At 37.6% G+C, this 21,889-nt stretch overlaps 3 protein-coding genes across 5 annotated transcripts; all 3 read right to left on the bottom strand.

Moving 5' to 3' along the window:
- Positions 1-187: 187 nt before the first annotated feature.
- LOC149940963 (ras-like GTP-binding protein Rho1) lies at positions 188-6,289 on the bottom strand. Of its 3 annotated transcripts, XM_090177149.1 has the most exons (6): positions 6,247-6,265; positions 4,326-4,480; positions 1,046-1,209; positions 776-976; positions 534-716; positions 188-446 (listed from the first exon to the last, which is right to left on the bottom strand). In XM_090177149.1, exons 2-6 carry the CDS (start codon positions 4,348-4,350, stop codon positions 408-410), a joined length of 612 nt encoding a protein of 203 aa, XP_090033275.1. In that variant the 5' UTR covers positions 4,351-4,480; positions 6,247-6,265; the 3' UTR covers positions 188-407. The 3 variants fall into 3 exon arrangements, with proteins under 3 accessions (XP_090033275.1, XP_090033277.1, XP_090033276.1); XM_090177151.1 differs by lacking the exon at positions 4,326-4,480 and having other exon boundaries at positions 6,247-6,289; XM_090177150.1 differs by lacking the exon at positions 6,247-6,265 and having other exon boundaries at positions 1,046-1,237; positions 4,326-5,531.
- Positions 6,290-9,173: 2,884 nt separating this feature from the next.
- LOC149940962 (uncharacterized) lies at positions 9,174-15,144 on the bottom strand. Its single transcript, XM_090178727.1, has 5 exons — positions 15,052-15,144; positions 12,735-12,866; positions 12,457-12,675; positions 12,164-12,387; positions 9,174-12,089 (listed from the first exon to the last, which is right to left on the bottom strand). The coding sequence occupies exons 2-5, from the start codon at positions 12,806-12,808 to the stop codon at positions 11,869-11,871; spliced, it is 738 nt and encodes a 245-aa protein (XP_090034853.1). The 5' UTR covers positions 12,809-12,866; positions 15,052-15,144; the 3' UTR covers positions 9,174-11,868.
- A 2,083-nt stretch (positions 15,145-17,227) lies between these two features.
- On the bottom strand, positions 17,228-21,293 carry LOC149940961 (ras-like GTP-binding protein Rho1). The gene is made up of 5 exons (XM_090178011.1): positions 21,155-21,293; positions 18,661-18,824; positions 18,391-18,591; positions 18,153-18,335; positions 17,228-18,065 (listed from the first exon to the last, which is right to left on the bottom strand). The coding sequence occupies exons 1-5, from the start codon at positions 21,192-21,194 to the stop codon at positions 18,015-18,017; spliced, it is 639 nt and encodes a 212-aa protein (XP_090034137.1). The 5' UTR covers positions 21,195-21,293; the 3' UTR covers positions 17,228-18,014.
- Between the last annotated feature and the right edge of the window lie 596 nt (positions 21,294-21,889).

The raw sequence follows: 21,889 nt of genomic DNA, 5'->3' as shown, positions 1-21,889 counted from the left end.
TTCAGGAGTTAGTTTCTCACCAACAAACCAAACAACTATTTTGCCAACGGAAAGAGTAGGAAGGGACGAGTTGCCTGTTCGGAAACTTCCTATTTCACAATCACTCCATGATAGACTATCATTAATCGAATTCGTTCCGTGTCATAGTTATGTTTATTATGGCACTTATGCTTGTACAGATTACAATTTACGACACCAGATAAGTCTCGTTTAAAGACAAATACACATTCTTTATTTTTATACATCTTTTTAAGAATAAGTGATTGGCAGCGCCAAAATAAACAGAATAGAAACTTTTGTTATTATTATTATTTACAAAATAAATAAAGTTAATTATACTGAGAGAGACTTTGTCAGCAGAAATTTCAGTTTAACTTTATATTCGGTATGATAGGCCATCTGACAATCTAAAAAAGGACGCAATTTTTCTTTTTCTTCCTTTTGAACTATTAATAGAAGCGAAATGTTTCATTATTTCCGCAGTAAAAGATCGTTCCTACAAGTTAGAAACTTTAAGGACTATGAAAACTTGCCTTTAAAGCGGCCCGGGTGGCTGCCTCGATAGCCTCCTTAACTCCGTCTTTGGTCTTGGCAGAACATTCGAAATAGCCGCAAGCGTTGATATTTTCAGCCATTGAACGCCCTGCTTCGGTTGATACGGGCTTTTGGTTCATTTTGCCCAGTTTTTCGATAGTGTCCGGGTCATTTCTAAGGTCCTGTAGTGTTTTTAAAAGTTAGTTTCCGCGTTATTAGCGGCGAACGTTATTCGACTGACCTTTTTGTTACCAACTAATATAATGGGTACATTAGGGCAAAAGCTGCCTACTTCCGGAGCCCATTTATCACGTATATTTTCGAAACTGTTTGGACTGTCAATACTAAAACACACTAAGACAACATCTGATTTGTGATAAGACAGAGGTCGTAATCTATCGCATTCTTCGTGAGCTGACGTATCGCATAGAGCTATTGTAACCTGAGTTAAAAGATTATTTTTATTCTTTTGACACATTGGCATGTTAACGCCAAAAGCGTAGCAACTCACTTGTTGACTATCAATTTCCACATTCACTACGTAGTTGTCCCAGATAATCGGAGCGTAATCTCCTGGGAAATGGTCTGTAGTAAAGGCAATCAGAAAACACGTTTTACCACAATGTTTATCGCCTACGACAACTAGCTTCTTTATGGCAGCCATATGATAAAAATCTACAAACAATAGATCATATAAATTTACCTGTAAATACAGCAAAATGTAGATATTATACGAAAGTATTTTTAAATGGCTATTTCCATTAAAGGGCAACGCAAGTGGCCATGCTGGGGGTAAATAATTTTATAGATAAAAAGAACGACTGCGCATGCGCTATCTGTCATAGCCTTTCCCTCTGTAAAAAAAAGCATAACCATTTAGGGTCGCCTGAATAACGTGGAATCGGAATATCGTGGAAAATGTTAAAACCGGATTAACGTCGAACCGGAATAACGTATAAAATGAATAAAGTGGAAAATGTTTAAACTGGAATAACGTGGAATGGAATAACGTGGAATCGGAATAACGTGGAAAATGTTAAAACCGGATTAACGTGGAAAATGTTAAAACCGGATTAACGTCGAACCGGAATAACGTATAAAATGAATAAAGTGGAAAATGTTTAAACTGGAATAACGTGGAATTGGAATAACGTGGAAACTGAATAACGTGGAAAATGTTAAAACCGGAGTAACGTGGAAAATGTTAAAACCGGAGTAACGTGGAAAATGTTAAAACCGGAATAACGTGGAAACTTAATAACGCGAAAAATGTTAAAACCGGAATAACGTGGAAACGTAATAACGCGAAAAATGTTAAAACCGGAATAACGTGGAAACTGAATAACGTGTAAAATGTTAAAACTGGAATAACGAGGAATCGGAATAACGGAGAAACTGAATAACGTGGAAAATGTTAAAACCGGAATAACGTGGAATCGGAATAACGGAGAAACTTAATAACGTGGAAAATGTTAAAACTGGAATAACGTGGAATCGGAATAACGGAGAAACTGAATAACGTGGAAAATGTTAAAACCGGAATAACGTGGAAAATGAATAAAGTGGAAAATGTTTAAACTGGAATAACGTGGAATTGGAATAACGTGGAATGGAATAACGTGGAATCGGAATAACGTGGAAAATGTTAAAACCGGATTAACGTCGAAACGGAATAACGTATAAAATGAATAAAGTGGAAAATGTTTAAACTGGAATAACGTGGAATTGGAATAACGTGGAATGGAATAACGTGGAATCGGAATAACGTGGAAAATGTTAAAACCGGATTAACGTCGAACCGGAATAACGTATAAAATGAATAAAGTGGAAAATGTTGAAACTGGAATAACGTGGAATTGGAATAACGTGGAATGGAATAACGTGGAATGGAATAACGTGGAATCGGAATAACGTGGAAAATGTTAAAACCGGATTAACGTCGAACCGGAATAACGTATAAAATGAATAAAGTGGAAAATGTTTAAACTGGAATAACGTGGAATTGGAATAACGTGGAAACTGAATAACTTAGAAACTGAATAACGTGGAAAATGTTAAAACCGGAATAACGTGGAAAATGTTAAAACCGGAATAACGTGGAAAATGTTAAAACAGGAATAACGTGGAAAATGTTAAAACCGGAATAACGTGGAATCGGAATAACGGAGAAACTGAATAACGTGGAAAATGTTAAAACCGGAATAACGTGGAAAATGAATAAAGTGGAAAATGTTTAAACTGGAATAACGTGGAATTGGAATAACGTGGAATGGAATAACGTGGAATCGGAATAACGTGGAAAATGTTAAAACCGGATTAACGTCGAAACGGAATAACGTATAAAATGAATAAAGTGGAAAATGTTTAAACTGGAATAACGTGGAATTGGAATAACGTGGAATGGAATAACGTGGAATCGGAATAACGTGGAAAATGTTAAAACCGGATTAACGTCGAACCGGAATAACGTATAAAATGAATAAAGTGGAAAATGTTGAAACTGGAATAACGTGGAATTGGAATAACGTGGAATGGAATAACGTGGAATGGAATAACGTGGAATGGAATAACGTGGAATCGGAATAACGTGGAAAATGTTAAAACCGGATTAACGTCGAACCGGAATAACGTATAAAATGAATAAAGTGGAAAATGTTTAAACTGGAATAACGTGGAATTGGAATAACGTGGGAACTGAATAACTTAGAAACTGAATAACGTGGAAAATGTTAAAACAGGAATAACTTGGAAAATGTTAAAACCGGAATAACGTGGAAAATGTTAAAACCGGAATAACGTGGAAAATGTTAAAACCGGAATAACGTGGGAAATGTTAAAACCGGAATAACGTGGAAACGTAATAACGCGAAAAATGTTAAAACCGGAATAACGTGGAAACGTAATAACGCGAAAAATGTTAAAACCGGAATAACGTGGAAACTGTATAACGTGGAAAATGTTAAAACTGGAATAACGTGGAATCGGAATAACGGAGAAACTGAATAACGTGGAAAATGTTAAAACCGGAATAACGTGGAAAATGAATAAAGTGGAAAATGTTCAAACTGGAATAACGTGGAACCGGAATAACGCGGAAAATGTTCAAACTGGAATAACGTGGAAAATGTTAAAACTGGAATAACGTGGAACCGGAATAACGTGGAAAATGTTAAAACTGGAATAACGTGCAACCGGAATAACGTGGAAAATGTTAAAACTGGAATAACGCAAAATCCATGCATTCGTCGCGAAAATGTCCGAGAAAAGTGAAGTTTTCGAGCTTACCGACAAATCGGATCCTTTATATAAAAGAAATGTAATAAAACAAAGATAAATATTCTGTTCTGGTATAATGATTGGGAAATTGTTAAGGGAGACGGGATATAGGACTAAGTGTGTAAGGCTAGCGGCAGAGATTTACCGCGTCCAAGGTCTAATGATTCAACTTCCATAATTGAAAATATTAAATTGGCAAAAAAATGTATTCCAAAACATTTTTAAGTAGAAAATATCAACGTCAAACTCTCGGAAACTAACTCAGTTCTTTTCTCCATAATAAATAGATTAAGCTAAACATAAAATTCTGGGTTTGTTGGTGGTGAGCTAGGAAAATCGAAAAATTCAAGAACGAACGCGAAATTGCAGAAGAGAATAAGTTTCCGCGCTGTATAAAATCATCCTTGAAAAACCAACTTACGACATATTTCCAAACCCAGCGCCCCCCCCCCTCCCACATGGCCACTTGCATTGCCCTACTTTAATTTATGTTTATGGATAATTATTATTATTACCTAAAACTGACGTCTTCCGACGCATTAGTTAGCTTTCCTTCCGTAAAATAACTACAGCACCATCTGTTGGCTCGTGTGGCGTAAAGGGCTTGGGGCACTGGGTGAAAACTCTGAACTACGATCCTTCTGCGATGAGTTACCAAGTTCTATCCACACTGGTTAAAGTGGTTTTACTTTTACCCGAGTTCTTTGGTTTCCCCATTCCATTTAACTCGTAGAGGTTAACGGTAGTAGCAAAAGGTTTAATGAATGCTCAACTCGAGATCGACCACATAAAAGACTATTTATTAGTGTTGGGCCCAAACCGATATGAAATCGGTATCGGTCACCGATATCGCGATTTTCCCGATTAATCGGTTCACGTCTAAAATACCGATTTTACCCGATTATAAAAAAAAACTTCCGATACCGATTTTACCCGATTTTTTTCCGATTATTTAAAACCAATTTTTTTAAAGTCCTGGTAGATGGCGCCACTAACCTTGACCATTTGAAGTTCAAACTTCAGTTGCGGCATGGAGAAATGGCGGTAGAGAGGAAGAGACGCCGTTTTCGTAGATCGAGATTTTTTTAAATCGGTAACATTAGTATTGGACCATTGATAATGAATTGTAAAATCGGTATCGGTGAAAAATCGGTATTAGTGGACTTCGGCAAAAAATCGGTATCGGTGAAAATCGGTAAAAAATCGGGAAAATCGGTATCGGTGAAAATCGGTAAAAAATCGGGAAAATCGGTATCGGTACCGATTTGCCATATCGGTAAAAAAATCGGTATCGGTATCGGTTGAAACATGAAATCGGTATCTCCACAGAATGACGAAATATAAAAAATACAATAACTTTGACCAGTGCTACTTAGTTCCTCCGTTCCTCACTACGAGGCGTTATTTGTTGGTTTTAACTTCCTTCCCTCCCCGAGGCATACTTTTTCTTCTCCCCTCCCAACTTGTATTTCCGATTGACACACTTTTGGTAATTATGTCACTTTTGGTAATAGTTAGTGTAGGGTCGAGCTGTTGGCTCGCGTTGCGTAAAGGGCTTTCCACCACCTTCCTACGCGTTGTAACCCGGCCACCTGATTTAAAGGCATTAAAAGTCGCTAGATGACTTGGGCCTATGGTGGTGCCTTGGTTATTAGCCTAGCTGATTATTATTATTTTCAATGGAGATTTCCCTGTAGACATTCGATTCTACCGTTTTGATATAACGAAGACGAAAGACGCTCTGCTCTAACGACGTAAGTTGTATTTTCTAAACGGTTATTATGGACACACAGATAATGGCTTTTTATAAAATGCAACACCAAAATCTCATATTAATATCTTAATTTCTTATCGAGATGTAAAGGTTTGTGGACTAGCGGTCATTTACCAAGATGACAGCATCGTTATTTAAATAAACTAACTTCATCTTTTTTCTAAGTTTTTTTAAATGTTTTATTTCCATAAAATTTTAATTTTTTAGGTCTTATGATTTTAAGGCCTAATTGGGGTTTGAATAATGACCGGAAATTTCCATCCGAAAACTGGTGGTGTCGTATAGAATTGAACGTATCTTGAAAGCCACTAAAAACACTGGAAATAACTGAAAGGATTTCCAATTGACAACGAGAAAGGGAGATATCGTGAAAAACTACGGATTTCAGATTTCTATCGAGTTTGGTCTGGTACCTTCTAATGACAACGGGTTTTTTTTGCGTCTGAATTATGGGTTAAATTAGGAGGGAGTTAATTTTAATTGTAATGTAAGAGATTTCTTCATGACGTGAGATGATCCATAAAGATTATAATTTAACGATATACTTTCAATAATGGCGGGCGACCTTTCTCATTTCCTAGTTGTTTTAAATATAAAGACAATAAAAAATTCCACGACGTGTTTTAAAATATATAGGAAATATAAAATTATTATTTACTCACCAGTATCAAAGCCAACCACACACTTTTTAAATTAGAACATAACTGATTTAATTGCGACAAAACCTATGCGCGATTAATATTAGGCAATTTCATTATTATATAAAAAAGAATGACGCTCTATCGTACGACGTCCTTTTAACGTACAACATATAGATTAAATATTTATAGAATAAAGTATTATAATTGAAATTAGAATATCTTATCTCATCGATATTCATACGAGCTTTGCATCAGTAGAAGTGTTCTATACTGAGTGTGGGGTGGCGGGGTGGTTAGCACTTTCACATCGCAGCAAGCGGAGCCGGCTTGTGACACTGGGTGATTACTCCGAACCACTTCTTCGGCGTTGAGTTTGCAAGTTCTCTCCCCACTGGTTAAAGGGGTTTTCCCCCGAGTTTTTCGGATTCCCCTTTCCATTAAAACTTATAGAGGTTAACGGTAATAGTGAGTGTAGGTAGCTGTTGGCTCCGAGGGGCTAACCACTCTTAGAAAATTTGTACACCGGATTACGCTTAGATTACCACTGCCAAAGGCAGGGACTTCAAAGATTACGCGTAATCCCATTAGTACAGTCAAAGGTACGGCTCTGTACACCGATTACGCGGGGTGATCAGCCCCTCGGTTGGCTCGAGTGGCCTGAAGGGCTTTCCACCACCCTCCTGCGCATTGTAGCCCAGCCACCTGCTTAAACGCATTAAAAGTGGCTGGATGACTTGGGCCTAAGGTTGTGCTCAATACAATAACCAAACAGTGGCGTAGCGAGGATATTTGGCGCCCGGGGCCAACACAAGAATTGGTATCCCCAAAAAGTGTACTTTTCAAGTTACCAAGAAAAATGATTTTAATATATAATCCAACAAATCCATTTTAGACCACCTTGCCATCGGCATCCAGCCGATTCCCCCTGCCCCCCCCCCTCGCTACGCCACTGGAACCATATAGATAATAGCATCTTGATAGGGATAGGAAGCCGAACTAGTAGAAAAGACCTTGACCCCACTACTAGATTGCGACGCGATGGGTTTATGGTATCAAACAAGCTCCGGTAATTCGCGTAGACAACTCGGATTACTAGGTAATTGTACCAATAGGTATCGCGATAGAACCGTTTTTAAATTTAAATAATCATTACCCAAACTGAATTGATTTAGAAATAATATATATATTTTTAACTCAAACCGAATTCCGCCTGATAAGTTTTATCACGTTTGTTTGTATCACAATGCAGGTGTATTAACCATGGAAAACAAAGCTCTACGAGATGAGCTAAGTGATTACCGTCAATATGTCTGAAAAATATTTCAAAATATTTCCAAATTCAGACAGAAACTCTTCTAGATAAAAATTTAACAATTGGCTCCCTCCTAAATTGACGTGCCCGAGTTATGTCCGATCATAAATAACGTAAAAGAAAGAACTCGTAGAAGTACCTAGAGCTGGAAATGGCGACGGTAGGCTGGGTAGGCCATTGCCTACCTTGAAATTTGAAAGAATCCCGAAAATCCTACTAAAAATGGTAAAATTGGCTACACCTTTTGCTGGTTAACTTTTTATTTCCCTAAAATCGCGCTAAATGTTTTAGAGAACATAAACATTTTGGGGTGAATTATCATAATTTTAGGAAAATTAAAGGGGCTTTAAAATCTTTTCTACGGTCTCAATGAAATAAAATTACAATGCCCCGCGGGGGCGTAACTAAGGTCCAACGGGCCCAGCTACGAATCTCGTTTTGTGACTCCTTATCGTGGGGACAATCGTTTTTAGACTTACTTGGCATACCTTCCCAAAACATTCTGCAAGTGTTATACTACCTTTAAGACTAGGGCGTCACAAAACTTGAGCGGAGCGAGCTAGCGACAATATAAATAATTCAAATATTGAACACACATTTAAAGAAATTAAGGTAATAACTTTTATTTTTATGACATACATATCATAGTAGTTTCAACCTCTCCAGTTATTTTTTTTTTTGGAAGCTAGTCCGGTAATACTATTGACTTTCAAAAGTCGTTCTAAATTTGGAGGGCGAAAGGTAATTGCACAATATAATTTAATATTTTCATTATAAAATTTCCGTTTGCCATTATAAAATTTCCATCATAAAATTACGTTTGTCATTATAAAATTACGTCTGCCTTCCGTTTCTAATATATTCTTAGACGTTCCCTTTGCAATTCTGGTGCGCGACCGATTACAACCACCAAATCAACCCGCTTCCCTACTCCGTCGACGGCTTGCAAAACACCCGTCTAAAAGGCAGCCGTTGATTTCAATACTTCTCCGGCAACCCACAAAACGCCCGTTAAAAAGGCAGCCGCCCCTCCAGCAAAGTAACTATTTTCCCCGTTAATGAATTTCTAAAATATGTGTTTTTTTTTTATTAAATAACGTTATTCCAGAAGGAGAAACCTTTCGGAAGATCTGGAGTTTAACGTCGACAGTGACAACGAATTCGACAAATTGGCCAGATCGATACCGTTCACTTAAAGAGTGTAAATAAATGTGTAATTCAATCGTAAAATAAAAATCTAAAAATGCGAAATGGTTTTATGTAGTCTTTACCTATCTACCCCTTTTCTCTAGCATCTCCTCGGAGCGCGAACGGACAAAATTTCCTCCAGCTCTCGCTCTGTCTCTCTTCTGCTAACGCCTCTGACACCCCCTCTAGCGCCCCCTACCATCCCTCTCCACTTCTCTACAAAACGTTTCCGTACAACTCGCTCCTATCCCCGTCTAGCGCCCCCCTACCCTCTCGCTCTCTGTCTCTCTCGCAACCCGTGGCTCATACCATTCCTCTATCTCTTACGCCCCCCCCCCTCCTTTGAAACTTACTTACTAACGGACGGACGGACGGACGGACGGACGGACAAAACTTTCCCATAGAACTCGCTGCTAAGATAGCTACGCTCAATAAAGAAAAATGAAAATTGTTGTGCCATAAAAATATATTTTATTACGTCTTATAATATATGATTTCCGGTTATTCACCAATAACATATCAAGGGGATGAAACACTTTAATAAAACAGTGCTTACACTTTATTTTATTCAACCACAAAAATTAAAACTTATTTTATGACAAGATAGCTGGATATAGGAAATTTTCGACCACGAACTTTCGGAATTACCCTATTTGATTAAACAATTTTTTTTTATTCCTCTCCCAAATTAATTGAATTGTCTGAATTGTTCAATTTCTTACGCTCATTAATTAAAAAAAAATATTAAGACAATCTTACATAAAAAAAATTGCAGTTCCAGTGTGAACCAAGTTAGACTGAATTCCGTCTAAACTTGCCCAAAATCTGGGCTAGATATTATACCGAAGTCCATTGAGGATTTGAAATCGGCATAATTGTTGTGGATAGTCGGCAAATTCAAAATTAACGCGCAAGTGTTCGCGGTAGGATATTTACTGGGTTTAGTACTATTTTTGGTATTCTCATGGAGAAAATTAATTCTCGGCTGCGGAGAAAAACCCATGGGTGGCTCTTTATCGGCGCTAGTTGAAAAAATTAACAAATTGCGAAATGAAACTAGCTGAATGTCGAAAAGATAATTCAGAAAATAACTAAAAGAAACTTGCTCGAGTGTATATTTGTTACTTCCTCTTTCGGAATACTCAATATTTTGAAAAATTCTACAGATATCGTTTCTGGTCAATGTTTTTTCCCCTCCGCCGTATACCATGACAGCCTTAAACGTTTCGGGGTGAGTTCGAATCGCGTCTAACACTCCCAAAGTGCTCAAACCCTTTTTGAAATCTTCGATATTTGCCACGCAACGCCCTATCACTAAGAAATGGGATATTTTTTCACTGAATTCGTCCTTGTTCTTGAGGTCAGAAATTGGCTTGTAAATACCAGAGATTAAGGCGAGGTCGGAAATTTTATCAACATTTTCTCTTAACTGATCTAAAGTTTGCGAATTCTCTATAGCCTCTATTCTTTCGCCAAAGTTCCTGTCAGGAATATCCGCGGGGGACACTTTGACCGCGACAGGATTTCGGTATAAACATTCGTAGATTACGTTGCTTAGGCATCGCGGCCCCGGACCCCCGTGAACTAAAGATAGAGCTAAAATCATGCCAACCAAAAAATATAAATTTTCTTGTTTCGCCGAGTCATTCATTGATATTGTTCTAGAATTATCCGGACCCACAAACGCCTTACCGGACAATACTTCAACTAACAATAATCTAAAAAATTCACGCGTAGGGCCCCCCATGTCTACCGCACCCTCGTGGGTCTTAAACTCATCTGTGAAAACAACGTTTATCAAAGCGGTTGGATCGAAATTATCTCGCTCAAAAGTCAGTTTCGCGCTTTCGAAAACTCTCTCCCTTGGAATAAAGAAAAAATAAATTTCTTCCGTATTTACGTTGTTTTTCAAATCAAGAATGAGATCTGACAGGGGTAGCGTTTCAATAGCCACGGTACTGTTTACACTAGTAATTGCGATAAAGTTTCCATTAGTTGTCGAGGTAAGGTTTGCACTAGTTGGTTTAATACTTTTTGCACTAGTTGGTGGAATATTTTTTGCAATAGTCAGAGGGGTATGGTTGGCACTAGTCAGTGGGGTACTGTTTGCACTAGTCGGCGGGATGACGTTTGCAATAGTCAGAGGGGTATGGTTTTCACTAGTCAGCGGGATGCCTTTTGCAACAGTCAGAGGGGTACGGTTTGCACTAGTCGGCGGGATGCCTTTTGCAATAGTCAGAGGGGTACGGTTTGCACTAGTCGGCGGTATGCTTTTGGCACTAGTCAGAGGGGTACGGTTTGCACTAGTCGGCGGTATGCTTTTGGCACTAGTCAGAGGGGTACGGTTTGCACTAGTCGGCGGTATGCTTTTGGCACTAGTAAGAGGGGTACTGTTTGCACTAGTCGGCGGAATACTTTTTACACTAATAGTCGGAATATAGATTCCACTAGTCGGCGGGATAGGGTTTTCACTAGATGACGGGATTCGTTTTGCCTTAGTCAACGGGATACTGTTTGCACTAGTTGGTAGGTAACGATTTTCATTAATCGTCAGAGTACTGTTTGCACTAGTCGGTTGGATACTTTTTTCACTTGCTTGTGGGATACATTTTGCACTTTTCAGCGGAAACATTTTTGCACTAGTCGGCAGGGTACTATTTGCACTATTCGGCATGATATTCTTTACACTAGTTGGAAGGATACGGTTTGTTCTAGTCGGCAGGATACTTTTTGTACTTGTCTGTGGATAACTTTTTGTACTTTTCTGTGGATAGATTTTTGCACTAGTTGGCAGGGTACTATTTGCGCTAGTCGGCATGATATTGTCTATACTAGTCGGCAGGATATGGTTTGAACTAGTCGGCCGGATACGGCTTGCGCTATTCGGAGTGATATTGTTTGCACTCGTCGGTAGGATACTTTTTGTACTTGTCTGTGGAAAACCTTTTGCACAAGTCGTCGGAAAACGTTTTGCACTGGTCCCGGAAAAAACTTTGTCACTAGTCGGTGGGATACCATTTGCACTAGTCGACATGATGTAGTTTGCACTAGTCGAAAGGATATGGTTTGTACTATTCGGAATGATACGGTTTGTACTATTCGACAGGGTACTGTTTGCACTATTTGGCAAGATACGGTTTGTATTAATTGTGGATGGTGATGAAGCTAGCATCTGCATTTCCTCTGCAAAAAAATTCCAATAAGTATCGATAGACATCGGGATTATATCCCGAGTTTTCCCTTATCGACGACGTATCATTTCCTTCGATAGCCAGTCCTCTAGAAGTTGATGTCGTACTGTTTTCTTGTTTAAGTATTCCATGGTTGTCTTTTACTTCAGCTAAAGAATTGGCATCTAATATTTCTAAATACGAAATCAAAGCCAGAAGTTAATAGCTGTTTATAAATATGTACTAATATTTCACGTATCATATTTACCAATTTTTACCGCCGATGCTACTTCAGTTAATTTATTATCAGATTCGTCCGAGATCGATAGAAGGCTTTTTCTGGCTTTTTGGGGAATTTCAATTTCTTTACGCGGACTTACGTATAAAATCGAGTTTTTCCACGTAGCGCGTATTGTCTTCCCGTCAAATTCTTCGCCGAGAGGTAACGTTACTGATGACAGGTAAGAGTCGTAGGATTTTAAGAAATCAAATCTGAAATAATAATAACGTAATATAACATAAAACACGAAAAATATTTGATATTAATTTAAATCGGTGTACTCTAATAATCCAGACAGATGGCCAGGGAAAAGTTTCAAGATTTCTTTCCTAACCAACTCTTCGGACCAATCTTTTCGAAAGATGGCGGCACTAGCGATAAATCCATTTTCCATTAATTCCTTCTTCTCTTTACCCCTCGGGGATTTCTCAAATTTGTTATTAGGCAATAAAACAACTGTCAACTCAAATGTGGGATACAGATCGTTTACAGCCCAGGATCTAAATGTTAGTAAAATACGTTAACTAAATAACCAAATAAAAATAATACTGCAACTTGCCTTTTACGTTTATTTGACAAAACATATTGAGCCGCCGCTGCGGATGACACTTTTGGAGGAAACTGGGGGGACATTCTTTCTGCTTCTTCTAATGATCCGCCGTAGGAATGACTGGACTGCTCGACGACGGAACTGCAATTTACATTTAATATTTTTAAAACTCGAAGGTTGGCACTATTTTTAACATCAGTGATGTTAAAAAATAGATGATCACGAATTTGAGATAAATCCACGTTTGACCCACGCTATACCTAAGATAGTCTGTCGTTGAGTGATTACGAAATAGGAAGTTTCCGAACAGGAAATTCGTCCCTTCCTACTCTTTCCGTTGGCAAAATAGTTGGTTAGTTTGATGGCGAGAAATACGAGCGTCACGCGTTTAGGTTTGAAATTCGAAAAAAACTAACTTCTGAAGTGGAACTAGTGTTTATAATAGTTATTTTTATCTTCCGATTCAATAATTCATCATTGTTTTCCAAAGGTAAGCGTTATTTACACTTTTGAAAGCATTTCAATTTGCAATAGGCCTTGGCTGGTCCGTCGAAACTAGGAGCAGCAAACACAAGGAGAACGCAGCTAGCCTTTAAACACGCTAACGCAGTGTTGTGTACAAATTTCATTGGACGAGCCTTTTCGCTGAACGTTTTACGGAAAGGGGGGGAAGACAATTTCCGAATTTTTCCCTTCCGACGGCAACAGTCGCTAAAGCGTCTAACCAAGGACAGTAGATACAGAGACGAGAAAGTGTATTGGCGGCCTCTGTTGGAATATATAGGCCTAACCTAAAACGACCTAAACGCAAGGAGAGTTAGTTTTAAAAAAAAAATGGTGGTCACCTAATTTTAGCGGTTCTTGACGAGGCTTAAGTGTTCAAAACAAATGGGCATTTTTTTATTTACGCTCGTAGTTTTATTTTTAATTTAACATCAAAATGGTAAAAACTAACTACAATAATACTGTCCATGGTGAACCACGTCTTAACAATGGCCGCGGTTTGTTTACAGCTAACTCCCTGTGAATATGAAGACGTTTAAAATCGAATTTTTTTTCCTGCTTTCTCGTCCCTGTATCTACTGTCCTTGGCCTAACCAATGAAAACTGTACACAAGAAAATGCACGACTTTTGACGGGTTGCGTTCTCCTTGTGTGGAGTGCTGTGTTTGTTGCTCCTAGGTTGAAAAGGCAGCCGGCGGACCGTCGCTGATTTTCCGGGCTTCCTCCATATACTAGGAGCAGTTCGCGGAGAGTTGTCAGTCCGTCGGTACGTAATGGTTTACGTTGTCATTGGCGAAACAGCCTATCATTAAAAAATACTAATTTTGATTATCCACTTATGCTAAGACGCATTCGACCAGAGGGCGAGAGGTATAATGGTTCGGCACAAATAGCCGCTGCCGCCTTCTATAAGAGATTTCCCGGAGAAATTTCTGCCAGCTACGCTCTTTCTCGTGTTTGCTGCCGGAATCAGCAAGTAACAGTGACGCCACCCAGCAACACAAGTTATTTTAATAAAAAGTTGCCTACGTTATTATAAAGGCCCGCGCAGGCCTCCCGACAAAGTGTACATTTAACAACGCTACTTGTTTCTTCGCTTCCAATTCACGAAAGATGGCTCTCAGATCTAGACCAAATAAGGGTATTTCAAAAATTTAGTGCGGGTCGGTTGGTTTTTTCTTGGCGTATGGCCCCAGAGCCGTTTTATCCAATGGGCACTGTGCCCAGGGCCTACGAAGGTTAGAAGGAGCCTACAAAAGTTTGAGTATGAAAAAATGCAAGTAAAAAAAATTCTTCTTAGAAATAGGGTCTATACAATGGTCTTAAAGCTCAGGGCCTACGAAGGTCTTAAAACGGCACTGTATGGCCCAAATGGTCACATTACAGATTGGTTTTTCTACAAACGAGTTAAATTAGGTATAGTTTGATTACTTATGATTTGTGAACGCTAGTAAAATATAAACTTTGTACTTGGCTTATACTTCATTGTTTATGGCTAGCTACTAAACTAATAAATAAATTAGTAGTTAACAGTTGAATTGTTAATGATATTAGTTATCTGCAACCTCTGGAAGGTTAATTTAATAGTAATTCGGTTAAAATATGATTATTCGTAAATATAATACAATTCAAGTTAAACATAGGAGTAAAAGCAAATTTGAAATTGACGCAATAATTTTGTAGGTCAGTTTTTCCGTTTTCATTTGAAAAGTATCTGCCAGTCCTTTACTTGTTCATAGGTATTTTATCAATCAGTTATTGATATAAACCGCAAGGGTATTTTAAGAATATATAATGAATATAAAAATTATTATTCACTCACCAACCATACAATTTTAAAACAATTCAGTGAAAAATCATAGAGAGAGAGACTGAAGTATTGTGAACATTTTTTCGTTACAAGCGATAAAAGCTATGCGTGATTACGGTGATTATTACTAAGCAGTTTATTTAGCATAAAAAGCAATGACGCTATTTTCGCTGCCTTCCCTTGGTAACGATATGATATAAAATCATTTTTTTATTATTTAATAGGAATAATCAGAATTTAATCTATGTCTTATGATATATAGATAAAATATTTCTGAAACAATATGTTAGTTATGAAAATTCAAATAACTTTGAGAATCTCGTCAATGATTCATACACGCATTGCATCAACAGTATAAGTAACATAAAGATAAAAGTATGACACTGAACGGTCAAATCGATTTTTTTTAAATTTCCTATGTAGGAAATTTTGAGGTTGACACACAACATTGTGCTAGATTTAGAAAATGAATAACGTCCCCAAATCTTTCTAACGGGCCTCAAAAAACTTAAATTTTTTACCTCAACGTACTCAACCTACGGTAATTCGGTAATACTGTAAACCAAAGTCTGTACGCTTCTTGCCGTATTAGATGTTCCAGAGCGCTTGATATGCCGGCGATTGTACAAAGGATGTGGTTTGTCAGTAAATTATGACATGGATCCTGAAAAGTTAGTTGTTGTTTCTGGTGGTACAAGATGGTAGACCGTACTAGTCACAGCTTAAACTACACTGTAAAAACAAGTGGCACTCTTAAAGCTGCTTTCGAGACAAAACCTACATGGCAGGAGTGACCAGGTTTGCGATCCTGAAAGTTGAGATCGACAAGTTCATACTACTAATTTTGGTATTATACTATTTTAGTATATTTTCGAGATAAACATTTTGAAGTTCAAGATCGTCATTTACTAAAGATTGCCCATTTTAGCATTCCTGCTATATGGAATCTTCTGAGGGTTTATTAATGCAGATTTGTCAAAAGAAATGATGTCTAAGGCCTGAAACAGAATTAGATGATATCTGGGGCCCGTTTACTGGTTAGATTTTGTTTAGGAGAGAGCCGTAACTAAGCGGAATTTATAACGTTTTCGGGCACTCAAACTGTGCCCTATTATAACACTGCTTAGGGCTTAGAATATCGAACGGAAATGGACGTTAATATTATCGAATATAAAATATGAGATAAACGGAGAAGAATCGAACGGAATTAATAGGCGAGATATAAAACGGAGAGGAATCGGACGGAATTAATAGGCGAGATATAAAACGGACCGGAATCGGACGGAATTAATAGTCAATATATTAAACGGAACTGAATCGGACGGAATTAATAGTCAATATATAAAAATGTGGGGAATCGGATGGAATTAATAGGCGAGATATAAAACGAAGAGGAATCGGACGGAATTAATAGGCGAGATATAAAACGAAGAGGAATCGGACGGAATTAATAGGCGAGATATAAAACGGAACGGAATCGGACGGAATTAATAGTCAATATATAAAAATGTGAGGAATCGGACGGAATTAATAGGCGAGATATAAAACGGAACGGCATCGGACGAAATTAATAGGCGAGATATAAAACGAAGAGTAAACGGACGGAAATACCACATCGGAAAGCAAAACGGAACGGGAAAGGAATACTATTTTCGCTTCCATGTAACTCAAATAATGTCTAAGGACTAGGGCCCGTTGTGAGGCTGGATAACACCTAGCGCTTGCGTCATTATACGATGATTATGACCTCTAAAGTGGTTAAAACTTTTTCCAATATTTAAGACCGTTCAAGGTATTAACACAGAACACATTTAAACCTTCTGCTCTCCAAATTCAGTCCTTTTGTGGAGTGTTTAAGTACTTATTTTACACTTTTTATCTATTTTACTTCATAAACAGTAAGTTAGACCCTTTAAACTTTATTTTCAGTCCTTTATACACCCTTATCCGTTTGAAATTTTTAAATACTCACTATATAAAACGTTAACGTGGCAAGATTAAGCTGGGGGTTGCAAAACGCTGAATAAAAATATCCCTATGTCCGTATTTGGGTACTCATAGTTTGACGTCTTAATCAATATCCCCTATATTTAAAATCTGTAATCAAACATTTAAAGATTTAACTGCTGTTAAATATTCCAGGTGATAGGAATATCTTCGCATTGTGTTATTTTAAAGAATATATTCAAATGCTAGTCTCAAAATTGGTACATATAATTTTTTCTTCGTTTAATGGAATTAAATGGGTATTCAAAAGGACTAAAGGCAAGAACATAAGTTTTTTATACCTTTACCACCAGGACTGGAAAAGGTTTAGTCTTAGAGCTACTTACCTTTCAATACCCCAAAAGGTGTTGTATTAATCATAAAAGGGTAAATTGATTCAACCTTATGGCTAGTATTCGTTCAACTTAAATTAACCGATGCGAGATGAGAAAACCTTCAAATATTGAAAATGTTGAGTTTGACTCTTTATATTGATCGTTTAGGAAGAGAACAATTTTGTGCCCAAAAGCTGAATGCATCCTCGCGTACAAACGTACAATTTTCGTCAAAAATTCGTAGTATTCGCCATGAGCATTAACGAGGTCTAGCTCTCAGTCTGCGAATATTAATTTATGCATTTTGTTTTGAAATTTGAGGAGCGTATTCGGTTCAAATGTAAACATTTTACAATTTACTGTAATATTATACCACGAATGCTTTCTTAGTTAAAATAATTATTTCAGTCAAGTTATTAATTGGATAGCTGTGTACTTTCGTCGCCGGTAATCTTTATTAGCTATTCTTCGTTTTAATGTTACGTTATCAATCATTATAAAAGGATTTTATCTAATTTGCTAGACAACAGAATACACGTACACTTTGGCATTTACATTCTCAATCTCGTTATCATTGAATCGCCTAAGGAAAAACGCCCATACAATATTTTGACTTTATAAAGCAACTCTTAAAGGGAATATGAAGTTCCATATTTACGGTGGATCACCTATTCTCGAATTTCTGTTCATTTTCTTCCTTTTTAGCTATTAATTAAAGGTAAATGTTACTTTATTTCCCTAGTTAAAGGGAATTAGAAATTATGTTAAAAAATTCGAAAGATGAAAACTTGCCTTCAAAGCCGCCCATGCGGCTGTCTCGAAAACCTCCCTGACTCCGTCTTTAGTCTTGGCAGAACATTCCAGGTAGCCATAAGCGTTGATCTTTTCAGCCATCGAAAGCCCCTCTTCGGTTGTGACGGGCTTTTGTTTTATTTCCCTCAGTTTTTCGATAGTGACAGGGTCATTTCTAAGGTCCTGTAGCGTTTTAAACGTTATTTTCCGCTAAAATGACAAACTTTAGCTTACTGACCTTTTTGTTACCAACTAAAACGATTGGTATATTAGGGCAAAAGTACCGAACTTCCGGAGCCCATCTTTCGGGTATATTTTCCAAACTATCTGGACTGTCAATACTAAAGCACATTAAGATTACATCTGTCTCCGGGTAAGACAGAGGTCGCAATTTCTCGTAGTCTTCTTGACCAGCCGTATCCCATAGTGCTAATTCAACCTGAATTTAAAGATTATTTTTATTATTTTGGCACACTGAAGTATTCACGGAAAAGACGCTACAGCTCACTTGTTTACGATCAACTTCAATATCAGCTACGTAGGTTTCAAAGACAGTTGGTTCGTAACCTTCTGGAAATTCGTCTTTACTAAAGACAATCAAAAGGCATGTTTTACCACAAGCACCATCACCCACTATTACTAGCTTCTTGATGGCAGCCGTCCGAGAAAACTCTATAAAAATAAAATTTATATATTCACAGCGCAAATTTATCTATAAGCTCAGTAATATTTTGTAACGATACGATAACTAAATTTTACTATCAAGTGCAGGGGTTACAATGGGTTTTAACGGTTAAAAACCTAAATTTACACTTGCAGTTAGGTGTTGATGTTGCTGTGGTCATAATTTGCAAAACCTTCGATAATTATAGATTGCTACCTGTAGAGCCAAGTTTCGTCAGCTAAAACTAATTAGCCACAATTTTCCGGCGTCTTTGATTGGACTCCTGCGGTTTCGACGAACTTTTACGCACTCTTCGTTTGTGACCACGCAAAATTGGCCCAAAGTACCATACACGGTCATGCAGCTCGAAACAGAGACGTTACCGTATTTAAAATCGCCTTTCTTATCTTGAAAGGTAAATTTAGGTAGATTTAGAATACGAAATGAAACGCACTCGCTGTCGCAATACCAATTTTTCAATTATGGGCCCACAGACTTAAATTGAGACTTTTCGAATGTGGTCATACTGTTCTTAATAATCCCTTTTCCTTGCAACGGCTAAAGCTATTTTCTTCACTTTTGGTTCTGGTTGGAGGTATCACGTTTATACATTGTATAAGTTGAGACGCGTATGTCTGTTGTTCTTTCTAACCCTTCGCAAAGGCTTAGTGTATTTTCTACGTTTTTCCTAACCGTTTGAAATATCGCATTGACGCTTTGTAGTTTGTATATAGATTGTGACTCGTCTGCTGTTCTGAATTACACTTTACCCCATTGGAAAGGCTTTGCGTATTTTTGACGTTTTTCATTTACGGTTTAAGACATCGGGTTGAGACTTTGAAACGTGAAACTAATGAGGATTAGAGATAAGTAATTGTCTAGCCCCCCTTTTTAATGGACACTATTGCTATGATTGAAATGCCGTTATAGGTGTTACCTCCGGCTTCGTCGTAAAGTGACTTTGCGAAAATTGCGACCCTTCATTTGTTGTTGCTTTTGGATTCGTACTGGTGATCTATATCAATAAATTCTATTCTATATACAGATCTCAAAACAATTCCGTCCATGTATTTTAACGATTTTAACCTTCAAAAGAAATTTGACAACCATTCCCTGCTCCGAGCTTTCTGACGACTGACCCCAAATGGTGTGTAGGGATACGTAGCCCGTGGCTCTGTTCACACTGGCTTCAACATAGCAGAAAATTGCTCATTAGGCATTTCAGGCGAGAAATGTAAATGATGCAACAATAGATAGGAAATAAATAGCATTCGCAGTTGCAATGTCACTGTGGACATTTAAGAGCCTAGCACATTTGGTCATTCGATATCTCTGAAATCTTTAGTGTAAGAAGTGTAAATGTTACGTCAATTTCTAAGGCCGCCTTTTTATCTGGGTAAATATCTAAACTCATTCGATGTGGAACTTATAATACGGCTCGGCCGACTTGTTTGTTTGGGAGTAGAGCTCCAAATAGTCTTAACGTAATGTTCAACGCAAAATGACATCGCCATTTGCTTCTGCGGAGGTATTTGTTTTTCAACAAACGAGTTAAATTAGGTAATAGTTGTTTGATTTCTAGTGAACGCGAGATAAACAGAATTTTCTACTTTACTAATGTTTATGGCTAGCTACTAAACTAATAAATAAGTTAGTAATAACAAAAGTTACATAATTACCAAAAGTGTGACAATCCCTGTACTTTCGTATGCTAAAGGTTTAATGAATGCTCGACTCGAGATCGACCACATAAATTTATTGTCGCCTTTCTGGATATTTTTTTAGTCTATGGTATTATATCGTAGGTAGATGGCGATAGCATCTCCACAGAACGACAAAAAAAAAAACCAAAATTACACTAACTTTGACCAGTGCTACTTAGTTCCTCCGTTCCTCACTACGAGGCGTTATTTGTTGGTTTTAACTTAGTTCCCTCCCCAAGGCATACTTTCCCTTCTCCCCTCCCAACTTGTATTTCGCTCGTAACATTCATTCAGAAATAGGTCCGATTGACACACTTTTGGTAATTATGTCACTTTTGGTAATAAGCAGTTGCTTTGTTAATTATATTAGTTAACTGCAACGTCAAGAAGGTTGATTTAACGGTAATTGGGTTTTAATAAGTTTAATCATAATACCATCGAAAGTAAGTTAAATATAGGAGTAAAGCAAATTTGAAATTGACGCCTTAATTTTGTAGGTCAGTTTTCCGTGTTCATTTGAAAAGAACCTTTCAATCCAATACTTTTTCATATCTATTTTATCAATAGGTTCTCGATTGAAACAGCCAGCGTATTTTAAAAGTATATAATGAATATAAAAATTATTATTCACTCACCAGTATCAGAGCCAACCATACAATTTTTAAAACAATTCATTTAAAAAGCATAGAGCGAAGTCCGACTAAATTGCGGACACTTTTCCTTCACTCTTTTTTCACAAGCTTCATAAGCTATGCGTGATTATTATTGAGCCGTTTCTTTATTATAAAAAAGAACGACGAGCTATATTATGACGTCATTTTAACGCTGCCGCCCCTTTGTCCTCCCCTCGCTTGGAAAGATATGATAATAATGCATTTTTGAATTAGTTTATGGGAGTAATCAGAAGTTTATCTATTTCTATTAGAGAGGTTAAGGAGAGCGTTCTAGAAGTTTGAACGACTAAAAGTCGAGAGTCTCGTGATCATTCTCCGCGGTTTTCTTTTCGCCTTTATACTTCGGAGTCAGAACCTTGTACAACTTGCAGACGGCACCATATTTCTGTCGAGCTAATAAAGCGTTTAAATAAAAATATTTAATATTACAATTTTCCTGCTCAACAAATCGAGAGATAATTATCATAGGTTGTTTCTTCTCTAGCAACGTGCGTTTTAGCAATCGTAAATACCAGGAATCCATACTTCTACTTGGAATGCTTATCGCGGCAGATTTTCGTCTCGATGTGGCTGACGTCACTATGTTAACTTAACAAACAACAACGTGAGAGGGGAGCGCGCGCAAATGGGATTTTTTAACTCGTTGGCGGGGGCCGTCAGAGTGATCTTACCATACGCGATATGCCAGGATAAGCA

Source organism: Leiobunum rupestre, chromosome 6 (assembly GCF_980474605.1).
Source record: "Leiobunum rupestre chromosome 6, qqLeiRupe1.1.hap1, whole genome shotgun sequence".
Taxonomy (NCBI): domain Eukaryota; kingdom Metazoa; phylum Arthropoda; class Arachnida; order Opiliones; family Sclerosomatidae; genus Leiobunum; species Leiobunum rupestre.
The sequence above is the reverse complement of the archived record's forward strand: the minus strand, read 5'-3'. Positions and strand labels throughout refer to the sequence as shown.